Source organism: Lynx canadensis, chromosome C1 (assembly GCF_007474595.2).
Source record: "Lynx canadensis isolate LIC74 chromosome C1, mLynCan4.pri.v2, whole genome shotgun sequence".
In the NCBI taxonomy this organism is placed as follows: Eukaryota; Metazoa; Chordata; class Mammalia; order Carnivora; family Felidae; genus Lynx; species Lynx canadensis.
The window spans coordinates 27,093,837-27,105,960 of NC_044310.1; the positions used below are offsets into that span (position 1 = coordinate 27,093,837).

Genomic DNA, 12,124 nt, shown 5'->3' on the forward strand with positions numbered 1-12,124 from the left:
AAAAAAAGGGGGGCGCCTGGGTGGCGCAGTCGGTTACGCGTCCGACTTCAGCCAGGTCACGATCTCGCGGTCCGTGAGTTCGAGCCCCGCGTCGGGCTCTGGGCTGATGGCTCAGAGCCTGGAGCCTGTTTCCGATTCTGTGTCTCCCTCTCTCTCTGCCCCTCCCCCGTTCATGCTCTGTCTCTCTCTGTCCCAAAAATAAATAAAAAACGTTGAAAAAAAAAAATTAAAAAAAAAAAAAGGCTCAAAGGGAGGGGCATTAACTCTCATTTTGGACCCACAGCTGCCAATCAGAAGGCTATTAACAACAGGTACCATGTATGTAAAGTCTCTTTACCTGTACTGAACCCAAACCATTTTGGGAGTGAATATGATCAATTAAGCTGAGAGGTCACGGAGGGACAACTGCCCAGCCTCTCTCTCTAGACCCAGAGGGCTTCCCTGGGAGGGAGGCAGCCTGAAAACAATGCTCCTCGATATTACACAGGGACTGACCTAAGAATGAGCACCCAATCTGGATGGCAAACCCTGCCTTCAGGCATTGAGATTTATTGAAACACTACATACATATTAAAACATCTTTATATACATTTTCCCCATTAAAAGATTACAAATATACAAATTCTCTCAAAGTCAGCATCTTGTGTATTAAAAACAATTGTAGAAAACCTATACCCTAATTCCAGCAATTAAATTGGTGTTTCCCATTTGCCAATAAAAAACTGGCACAATTCATCCAATTTCTCAAGTCCAGCTCCTGTCACTGAAACCACAGTATTCACATGGAACGTTTTTCCAAAGCAGCAGTGACACTCAGTTCTAAGGGGGGAAAAGATCTGCCTAAAGTTCTAAGAGCCTCATGATTTTTCAGGGAAAATTGGGAGTGGGGGGAATTACGTTCAACAATATTTTGATTATAAACTCCATAGTGGTCTTCTTTCTAAATAAGTAATGACAGGGCGCCTGGGTGGCGCAGTCGGTTAAGCGTCCGACTTCAGCCAGGTCACGATCTCGCGGTCCGTGAGTTCGAGCCCCGCGTCAGGCTCTGGGCTGATGGCTCAGAGCCTGGAGCCTGTTTCCGATTCTGTGTCTCCCTCTCTCTCTGCCCCTCCCCCGTTCATGCTCTGTCTCTCTCTGTCCCAAAAATAAATAAACGTTGAAAAAAAAAAAAAATAAGTAATGACAGATTAAAGTGTCCTCTGGTCAGGGTAATGTAATAAACCCAGCTGAATGTGATAAATAATAGTTATATTTTTGTGTGTGTCACGATGAGAAGGGAGGTCCTTGAGCAACATTGTTGCACGTTGAGAATTTAGTCCCAGGAGAGAGCTCTGCACTCCCCATCAGATATGTAATGTGGACAGACACTGGGTGTAACCCTTTATCTTTATCCTTGTAGTCCAGAAAATTAGGGCCAAGATCTTTCTGACTGGGGACCAACTGAGTCCTTATTATAAGGGAAGCAAATGTTAATTGACAAGTTGAGGCTGCCTAGGGAAGATGCATGCAGGAAAACAGAAGGGGCAAGACAAATATAAAGGCCCATCTATTAGTTCCCAGGTCCTCTAAAAAGGCTCTCTTTCACAGAGTCCAGGTCACCGTGGTACACGTCTTAGTGTGTGAAGGATTCATTCTGGTGTCAACATTCACTGTTTTCTGTTTTTTTCTGTAATGACACATTTTTTCTTCTCCTTCTCCTCCTCTAACCACACCTTTCACACCTAACCTCCTTTAACCACCCCTATCAACCCAGGAGGCTGCTAGGACAAAATGTCAAATATATAATGGAGGAAGTGAGCCTTCACCCAAGTACCCATGAGTTATTGTTGTAAACACTGCAGAATTAAGATTAGTGGCTAACCCAGGAAATAATACTAAGAAAGGAAAAAGATGTCCAGAGCCATGCAGTGGAAAGAACTGGAATCTCTGTCCATAATCTTAATGCACTGATTATGAAGGAAGGGGGGCAGGGATCATCCACATGAACATCGATTCCAACCTTCAATGCCAGAAACTTCTCAAGCAGTCTCAACATAGGTGCCATCAACCCTGATGGTATTAGCTTTCCAAGTATCTGAAGATGCTTTGCTTCAATCCTGAAGTACTATCATCTGTTTTGAGGCGCTTAGGTGAAGGGGATGTCATTAAAGATGGACCCCTTCTCCTTACCTAGAGAGTAGAGAAAGAATCAGGATCAGCTCAAGACCCTCATACAAGTACTTACCTTCAATTAGCTCTTTAGGAACTCATAGTTAAATCATGGATGTTTAGAAAAAAAGGAAGAAATATAAACTTTCCAGGAAAGTTTCAAAGCTGATTACCTACTGGGGGTAGCAGTCCTCTTGTACCTTATGGGGAGGGCAAGATTAACCCTGCAGCATAAGCCTTTAAGTCAGAAATATCTATATTTTCTATTTAAAAATAAATAAATAAATCTTGCTGTGGAGAGCCACCAAACAAGTCCTCAAATTCCCTACCTGAGGCTTAGATGATTCCTTCGCTGCCTCAGCCTTAACAGGAGAAAGTGTGTGGAAGACAAAGTTTCTTAAATTTCGGGGCGCACTGGGGTTGAGGTCAGAGAGGGCAGCCAGTTTCTGAAGCACGGCTTTGGGCTGGTTTAGCAGTGAGCCTGTCTTCAGCTGAAGAGAGAAGAGTCGTTTGGCATCAAATCCCAAGTGTCAAGGAAAGAATGAGAAGTCAGTCCTTCCCTGCCTCCCCCAGGTCTTGAGGGGACATATTCCTACCCCACCAAGGAGAAAAGGAACAGCAAACTCCTTTGACATCTACTTTCATTTCCTGGAGCCACCTCCCGCCCCTTGACGATAGAGTATTCCCTTAGCCTGACCGGGACCTATATAAACTTGCAGATTATGACATCAGGTTAACAAAGTCCCCAACCAACCTGGTGAGCACTTTCTGGCCTGATGGCTTCAAAAGGATTTCTGAGTAAAGACTTTGGTTCTTGAATAACCACAGTGCGATTGGCTGAAAAGAAAAGACAGAGAGGCTTGTTCTGGGCAAAGCTAGGTAAATTAAACAAGCTAAGAAACCTGTAACTAAACTAAAGCTTCGGAACTCTGATTATTTTATAATGGTGACTTTAAACTATATTAAGTGGCTCCAAGAAAACAGACAACCAAGTTGGATATCGACAAATCATTAACAGTAATAAGAAAAAACAAGAGTGACAAAAGTACGGAATAGTCTTTAAAAGCCTCAGCTCTGAGGGCGCCTGGGTGGCTCAGTCAGTTAAGTGTCTGACTTTGGTTCAGGTCATGATCTCACCATTCAGGAGTTCAAGCCCCGCATCAGGCTCTGTGCTGACAGCTCAGAGCCTGGAGCCTGCTTTGGATTCTGTGTTTCCCTCTCTGCCCCTCTCTTGCTCGCACTCTGTCTCTCTCTCTCAAAAATAAATAAACATTAAAAAAAAAAATTAATAAAAAAAAGCCAGAATTCCTACTCTGAGCTGCCTTAGAAGATAAAGTAAAACCAACTACATGTACTCAGAAGTACAATGTCCACTGTCAAATAGTCTAAGATCCAAGAACACTGTCTTTCCCATCTCTGAGGTGCCTCTTTAAGACAGTATTGGACAAAGGCCCATGCCTGAGCTGCAACAGCCCCTAAAGGTTGGAGTCACTTCCAAGGCTCCAACACAAACAATCCAGGGGGCTGGACACAGAGGAGGACCAAGAGCTCACCATTTTTCTGTAGTGCTTTGGCTGTAACTTTCTTGGCTAGCATCATAAACTGACTGTCTTCCCCAATTTCTTCTTCTTCAGCTGCAATTTTCCCCTGCTGTGCCTGAAAATAAAAATCAGACAACAATAAAAGAAGTCTACCACTTCCAGAAATATTTAGTATAGCCTGGACCTGGGATATCATTTGTTTTCCTTTTTGCAACCTTTGTTGATTTAGACAAAAAACTGATATTGGACAAACAAACATGAATTGAACTGCCCATGGTAATCTTCTCAAAGCATAAAAGAAAATTCAAGTATTAAAAGGGACAGCAATAAGTTAGTTGCCCAAGATTTCAAAACTATCCTGACAAGCGAGGTGAGTGGGTCTTTTCCTCCTTATAGAGTCAGAATAGGCGACTTTCCTGCAGACTTCCTACCTGGTCTCGAAGCCACTGCTCTCTTTCAATTCTTTCCTTCCTCCAATGGGCTTCTGTCTCATCAAGCTGCTCTTCAATCTGATCATCATCAGAGTCTCTGTGGAACAAGTCCATCTGGGAAGCATCATCTAAAGCAAACAGTTAAGGCTATCAGCATTCTGCAATCCCCATAGGATAAGGTGCCAGACAGACACAAATGAACTCATCATTTACCATATACCAATACAAGCTCGTCCCATTCACTAATAGAAAGTAAGTTCTAGCCAGGTCCTCCACAATAGACTGCTACAGTTTTGATTTCCACTCACAGTCTTAAACTGGACAAACATGTACATTGTACCATTTATTTCTAACAGCAACATCCAAGATACCTATGTTTTTCCATCGGAATTTCCTCATTCGTCCAGGACCATCACTGTGCAGATCCCCATCAGCAAGGTACCTCTCCTGGTATAAACGTAGCTGTCGCTTATCATCATCCAACATCGTTTTCCTGCAGGAAAAATATAGTGTACAAAACCAGGACCACTCTGGCTGATCGTAGGGCCTGACTTAAGAAACATCCCATTACTCAGAAGGACCTGTTGGGATACTGACATGTGTATTTTCTTGATTTGATTCTGCAGCTCCTCATCAGAAGGAAGTACTTCATCAATTTCTTCCTGTTCATATTCATCAATATCTTCCCCATCATACTCATCTTCACTTCCCACATCACTCCCTGACACTTCTGCCTCGTCCTCCAGGTATTTCTTCAATCTCCTAGAAAATAATTTCAAAGATTAGAAAATGCAATAATGAGGGGCGCCTGGGTGGTTCAGTCAGTTTAGTGTCCAACTTCTGCTCAGGTCATGATCTCATGGTTCGTGAGTTCGAGCCCCACGTCAGGCTCTGTGCTGACAGCTCAGAGCCTGGAACCTGCTTCATATTCTGTGTTTCCCTCTCTCTCTGCCCCTCCCCTGCTCATACTCTGTCTCTCCCTCTCAAAAAAATAAACATTAAAAAAAATTTAAGAAAATGCAACAATGAATACATACACAGATTATGGATGTAATGAGAAAAGCAGAACACAGAGCCACTTCTAATAATAAGCTTAAATTTATAATAATACATTTTGATAATACTTAAAGTCTATCATTTAATATATACTGTGTGCCAATAACTGTGCTTTACAAACGTCATAGCATTATCTCAGGAGGGAGCACTTTTATTTCCTTTAATTTGCGTTGAATGAATTGAGATTCAGAGAGTAAATAAATTACCCAAAGTCACATAGCTAGGAGGCAGCAGAGCCTGGATTCAATCAGGTTCTTTAAAGCCAGAACTCCCAATCTCCTCTATACATTTGAAACATAACTGCTGGAAAGTTTGGATCATTCTGTTCTGTATTTAAGCTCACCAGTGTTAGGAGACAGTCTAGAGATGGTATGGAATAGAAAGGTAATAGACTGGGATCTCTTACAGCTACCACATCTTGACCCCCGAGTTAGAGACATGACTGAGGCTCAGAGTTACTGGTAAGCAAAGCCACTACTAGTAAGTTTTTGTGACTTCAGTTCCCATTGAGAACAAATCTGCTTTCACTTTGGGTTCAAAGTACTGCCATCTACAGTCATGAGTGTCAGAAGTTTGATGGCTTTCTGAAGGTTAATTTTTTTAAGTTTATTTTTATTTATTTTAAGAGCGATAGAGAGCAAGCAGGAGAGGGGCAGAGAGAGAGAGAGAGAGAGAGGGAGAGAGAGAAAGAGAATCCCAAGCAGGCTCCACGCTGTCAGCACAGAGCCTGATGCAGGGCTCAAACTCTCGAACTATGAGATGATGACCCAGGCCAAAGTCAAGAGTCGGACACTTAACTGACTGAACCACCCAAGCGCCCTGAAGGCTGATTTTTATTAAAGACTTATGTTATTTTTTTTTAAGCTGAATTTCTCTAAATCCTAGGCTTCCTAGGGAATTCCTTCAAGGGCTACCAGACACTAAGTTCCCCAATCTTCCCATCTACCCACTTTGAGCTGTTCAACTTTTAGCTGTCTTTCTAAGATTTCATTTGAACAAAGGACTCTACAGTTAAATAAGGTTTAAGAACAACCACCTTAGGGGCACCTGGGTGGCTCAGTCAGTTAAGTGTCCAACCTCAGCTCAGGTCATGATCTTCCGGTTCGTGAGTTCAAGCCCCACATTGGGCTCGAGCCTGCTTCCTATTCTGTGTCTCCTTCTCTCTCTGCCCCTCCCCCGCTTACACTCTGTCTCTCTCTCTTTCTCTCTCTCTCTCAAAAATAATAAACATAAAAAAATTTAGGGGTGCCTGGGTGGCTCAGTTAGTTAAGCATCTGACTAACCTTTGGCTCAGGTCATGATCTCGTGGTTCATGAGTTCAAGCCCCGCGTCAGACTCTGTGAACAGCTCAGAGCCTAGAGCCTGCTTCGAATTCTGTGTCTCCCTCTCTTTTTGCTCCTCCCCCACTCACACTCTGCCTCTCTCTCTCTCTCAAAAATAAACATTAAAAAAAAAAAAAAAAGAACCACTGCTGTAGAAAAATCTATAGATGACCCAAAGCTGTATGAGATAGTTAACTTGACAGGTGAGAAATTAGAACCCCAAACTGACCTTAATAGAATGGAATGATGGGCTAGAAACAATAATTAAATCTAGTAGGGATCAATATGATATCCTGTATGTGAATTCCAAAAGTCATCCACATACAATACAATACTGATTACCTATTAAAATGGTCTTTATAAAACTTTTAACATCATGGGAAAATGCTTATGTTTATCCTAAGTGGGGAAAAAAGATGAAAAATTATACATAAAAAAATTGCAGATATCAACTATATGAAAATATATGCATAAAAATGGCTACAAAGCAATAACTACCATCAACACTTTCATTAAATATTCTGGATGGTAAACACAGATGACTTTTTATTTATATCTTTTTGTATTCTTTTAAATAAAATAAATGGTTTACTTTCATGATCAGAACAGCAAAACATTAAAAAAAATAAACAGGGAACCCATTTACCCAAGACTAGAATGAGGAAAACCTGAAATGACAGTAATTCAGAGGAAAAAAAAGACCCAGGAATTTTAGCTGTCTACTAGATCCTCAGGATCTACCGTGACTCAGCTCTTACAATCCCTGGTTACTTTACAAGCAGTATGCATCCAGAACAAGGGATGTGGTTGTAGCACTACATACAGCAGTAGTCAGACCACACCTGAGGATAAAGAGAATACCCAGTACATGAGGAGTCTAGAAGCAATGTCATGTGAGAAATAGCAGTAGGAACTAGAGATATTTAGTATAGAAATCACTAAGGAGTACATAACCATCTCTGAATACTCAAGTGATATCACATGAATGGGTTTTATTTAATCTGTGTTAATGCCTAAAAGCAATACAACCAAGCAAACATAGGTAAAACAGTGGCAAGCTACAATTTAACTGTTAGAACTTTCTCTAGCAATGGAAGGAATGGACAGAACACCTACATTTGCCTTTTCAACTTCTCAGACTGTTTTAGGAGCTCTTCATCATCATCTTCATGGTCTTCCAGTGCCAGATGTTCATTATCAGAGTTACTGCGTTCATCCTGAAAAATCATAGAGTATCACACACAAAGTTAAACAGAATAACCTCAACTAAAACAGGATTTATAAATTTCTGCCCAAATGTCTCATTCTAGGAAACTGCTTCTGCTAACATGACCAACAGAATTCTCAAGAACTCAGACTAGAAAAAAAAAACAGCAGCAATACATGGAGTTCAGTTATGATTACTTTGTACCCTTCAAACTCACCTCATCGCTATCAAACTCATTATCATTTGGGACAAGCCGAAAGTCTCCAAATTCTTCCTCTTCCCCTTCTTCTTCTTCTTCTTCCCTAAAATGCAAATCAAGAAATTAATAAATAAGATGTTGGAACCAAACAATAAGAAGTCAGCCAACTTAGGAACTGAAAATATTTTATTAGCACCAACAATCTCTTTAAGAAATAGGAAATAAGATACTTTGCCAAATTTAATTGTAATAAAACATACAACATAATCCCATTGTTGTCCAACCAACATCCAAAACTCCTTTCATCTTTCAAAACTGAAACTCTATGCCCTTTAATCAACAATTCTCCACTCTTCCCTCCCCTCACCAACTGGCATCCAACCCTTCTACTTCCTGCCTCTATGAATTTGACAACTCTAAGTACCTCATGTAAGTGGAATCCTACAATATTTGTATTTTGGGGACTGGCTTATTTCAATTACCATAATATCCTCAGGATTTATCCATGTTGCCCCATGTGTCAGAATTTCCTTCCTTTTTAAGGTTGAATAATATTCCTGTGTGTGTCCACCACATTTTGTTTGTCCATTTGGGATATCTCCATTTTTTTACTATTATGAATAATGCTACTGTGAACATGGGTGTACAAATACTTGAGACCCGATTTTCACTTCTTTTGTGAATATACTTGGAATTGCTGGATCATATTCTGTTTTTAGTTTTTTGAGGAAATGCCATTCTGATTTCCATAACAGCTTCAACATTTTATATTCCTACCAGCAGTGGGTAAGGGCTCCAATATCTCCATATCCTCACAAATACTTCTTATTTTGTGGTTGGTGTTTTTTTTTTAACAGTAGCCATCTAATGCATGTGAGGTAGTATCTTATTGTGGTTTTGATTTGCATTTCCCTAATTATCAGTGTTGAACACTTTCATGTGCTTATTCTTGTCTTTTTTTTTTTTTTTTTTAAAGAGAAATGTTTTGTTTAATGGTAAAGCTTAGCACACTTTTAGCACCAGGCAGGGCCTGAAGTCAAAGCAGCAGGGACAGGTAGGTGACCCCCATGGACCCTCACATGGCGAAGAGGATGAGGAAAGCGACTATCAGACAGAAGAACCCCATGCCCTCAGACACACCAAAGCCCAGAATGGCATAGAAGAGCTGCTGCTTCAGAGATGGGTTCCTGGCATAGCCAATGATCAAACTGCCAAATGCCGTTCTGGTGCCAGCCCCTGAGCCAGCCACACTAACTGTGGCAGCCCCAGCACCAATAAACTTGGCTACTGTGTCAATGTCCCAGGAAACAACACTGGTCTGGAACTCCCACTGGGCAACCTGGAGTGGGGAGCTGCTGTAGGATGACTGTGTAGATGGGATCACTGGCCTGCTCAAGGAGAAGGCAGACATAGGCCTCATTAGACCCATTACAACAGCAGATCAGAGCTGGAAGAATAGGCAGCACCCGGTGGTCTACACTGTCTGCCTCCCAGCTTTACCTTTAGGTTTCTATGCTTGCCTTTTTTAACCCTGTTCTCCACCAACTAAATGAAAGTACTGTAATTTCCTTACTTTGCAAACAAGACTCAAACACACTGCAAGACTCTCGGACAGGATATGAAGCTCCTAAGATGACTCATTACTGTGGACCCCAGGATTTTACCAGACGACTGGGCCTTCTGAAGTTCCCTCCAATCACTGAGACTCACCTGTCTGTGGGGAAAGAGCCTGAGCAAAGAGCAAGGGCTTCTTCCATGGGATCACCCAAACTGTTCTCCTTTTCTTGCTTATTTAACTCTGATGGAGCCAGAGTAGACGCATCTATATCACAACAATGAAAAAGATTTGTCACCAAGAAATAACAGCTTTATCCTCTTTCCCCAGCCATCTAAAGACATGCCAGCTCAATACAGTTATAAGGTAAGCTTGCCAAAAAGAGCTCACCATCCATTCATTCAACAAATCCTTATTTAGTACTTACTATATGCCAGGCACCAGGGATACAGTAGTGAACAAAACAAAACTCCCAGCTCCCACATAGCTAACATTCTAGCATTGGGGAAAAAGGAGCATACAGGTGGAAACAAGTAAGCATTTATATGAAATTTACTACACACCAACACTGTTCAAAGCTTTGCATACATATTAGCCATAAATGAGAAATCACATGGCAAAAGCTAGAGCAGTCTTTTTTTTTATTTAATGTTTATTTATTTATTTTGAGAGAGAGAGAGAGAGAGTGCACACATGCAAGCAGGGGAAGGGCAGAGAAAGGGGGAGAGACAGAGAATCCCAAACAGGCTGCAACCTGTCAGCACAAAGCCAGACCTCACGAACCGTGAGATCATGACTTGAGCCAAAATCATGAGTTGGACACTCAACCAAATGAACCACCCAGGTGTACCAAAAGCTAAAGCAGTCTTAAGTTGACATTTTACCACCTTAAGAAAGTAGGGGTTCTAAATATCAGGAAGCTAAGAATTCAACCCGCATGTAAGAATCCATCACAGCCCTGTTTTCTGTGAACTTTTCACCCAAGAGTAACAGGCTTCTTTTCAAGGACACTGACTTAAGATATTTGGCTAGGGAGAGCCTGATACTCTGTTGGATATTTACCCTGAGAAGTGAATTTTCCTGAACAAAGATTCAGAAGTTCCTCCAGGTTCTCTTTCTTGTCGCTCTTCCTGGACAGAGTTTTTTCAGCTTGAGATGTGAACTTTCCAGTGCACAGATCCAATAGTTCGTCCATGTTAGCGTCCATGGCATTCTCATCCATACTGGCCAATGGCAATCGAGGCTTCAGAGACTGGTACTGATTCCTGTGGTTTCTAACATTTAAGAACCTACAAGCACAATGGAGAATATAAGAAATTCCCTAGGGAAAAAACAAAGTAGTGTGTGAAAAATTTTGATGTTTCTAAAACTGAACTTAGAAGCTGAATCCCAAACCAGAAGACAGAGGATTCAAACTGAAGCCTTAGGATAATCTAAAATGGGAGGGAGTTTAATCAAAGAATAAATGATATTCCAAAGGTAAGGGTAAAGGATAATTTTTGGCTTCAGACGGTGCCAGAACAGAACTTGGTGTTATGTCCATGTAACGTGCCATGGGTGTCTCCATTCTCAATTCCACACAACAAGCCTACACGCAGCAGAATGGATACAGGAAGATTTGATGCCCTTACAGGAGCTGTGCATTTCAAGTAAAGCAGAGATCGAAGGATCAGAATGGTAGCTAAGACTATTTACATTTTATTTTCTGGAGAGATTTTCTTCAGACTTGCAGAATGTAATACTAATGGTCTGTACACCTTCTCTTTCTCAGAAGAGAAAGCACAGATGGAGTGACAGAAGCTTACTTTATTTTTAAACAAAATTAAGCAGTACCCAGCACCATCCCACCCACAGAAACATAAAACTACCTACCCATCTGCATCCAACAGTTGGCTCTGAGTGTCATCTTCTAAACAGAACTGGAAGTCTCCTGCTCCCAGGAAAAGTGTCTTAGGCTCTGGGGAGGCGTTATACAGATCCTGGGAATCCTCTATGGGAAGTGAAGGCTCAGACAGCTTTCCTGAACTCTGGCACCAAAACAAAACCAAACAAAAACAAAACATTTTATAATTGTCATTCACTGTCATGACAACAACAGAAGTTGCTATTTGCAGTATTTCATCTACTCTAAGGCAATTGCAGTTAAGGAGGACAATGCATAGCCAAGGGAAGCATAAAGAAAAATACCTTCAAGAATGTAAGAACATTGGATGAGGATTGTTTTTAATACACAAAGGGGGTGGATTCTTTAAATTGAACATACATAATGTAGTGGGAGTTGGTTGGCTTGGACACACTTTATTTAGCAGTGTGGGAAGCAAAAGGGGGAGGAGATTAGAAAACCATCACCATCTTACCTTAGAAGCTGAGCTGACCAAACTGGCTCGAAATAGCCCAGGGGAAGGAGATCTGAATCCTCCTGCTGTAGGGAGAAAACTGGTCCCACGGCCTGTTTGTCTGTTGCAAGGCTGATAGGACGGAATTGTGGAGCCAATCAGCTCAAAGCTGCTATTGTGGCTGCTCTCCTTGGTTAGCAATGAGCATGAATCATCTTCATCTAAAGAAAGAGAAATCATTTTTAAGTACATGATTCCAGAAATAAGGTGGATTTGTTTAGGAAGAAGAATTGAGAATGTAAAGCTATCAGGTAACATCCATAGGCAAA

At 41.4% G+C, this 12,124-nt stretch overlaps 1 protein-coding gene and 1 pseudogene across 1 annotated transcript in view; both read right to left on the reverse strand.

Annotated features, from left to right (window-relative positions):
• Positions 1–1,176: 1,176 nt before the first annotated feature.
• CLSPN (claspin) overlaps positions 1,177–12,124 on the reverse strand; it is a 28,381-nt gene continuing 17,433 nt past the window's right edge. Inside the window, exons 12-24 of the mRNA XM_032594258.1 lie at positions 11,817–12,016; positions 11,332–11,486; positions 10,522–10,748; positions 9,615–9,726; positions 7,923–8,007; positions 7,615–7,715; positions 4,718–4,882; positions 4,492–4,613; positions 4,121–4,248; positions 3,702–3,804; positions 2,903–2,985; positions 2,478–2,639; positions 1,177–2,169 (exon numbers count right to left, since the gene is read on the reverse strand). Coding sequence (XP_032450149.1) covers positions 2,059–2,169; positions 2,478–2,639; positions 2,903–2,985; positions 3,702–3,804; positions 4,121–4,248; positions 4,492–4,613; positions 4,718–4,882; positions 7,615–7,715; positions 7,923–8,007; positions 9,615–9,726; positions 10,522–10,748; positions 11,332–11,486; positions 11,817–12,016 — 1,754 coding nt within the window. The 3' untranslated portion in view covers positions 1,177–2,058. The remainder of the gene's footprint in view (positions 2,170–2,477; positions 2,640–2,902; positions 2,986–3,701; positions 3,805–4,120; positions 4,249–4,491; positions 4,614–4,717; positions 4,883–7,614; positions 7,716–7,922; positions 8,008–9,614; positions 9,727–10,521; positions 10,749–11,331; positions 11,487–11,816; positions 12,017–12,124) is intronic.
• On the reverse strand, positions 8,881–9,545 carry LOC115521307 (annotated as a pseudogene).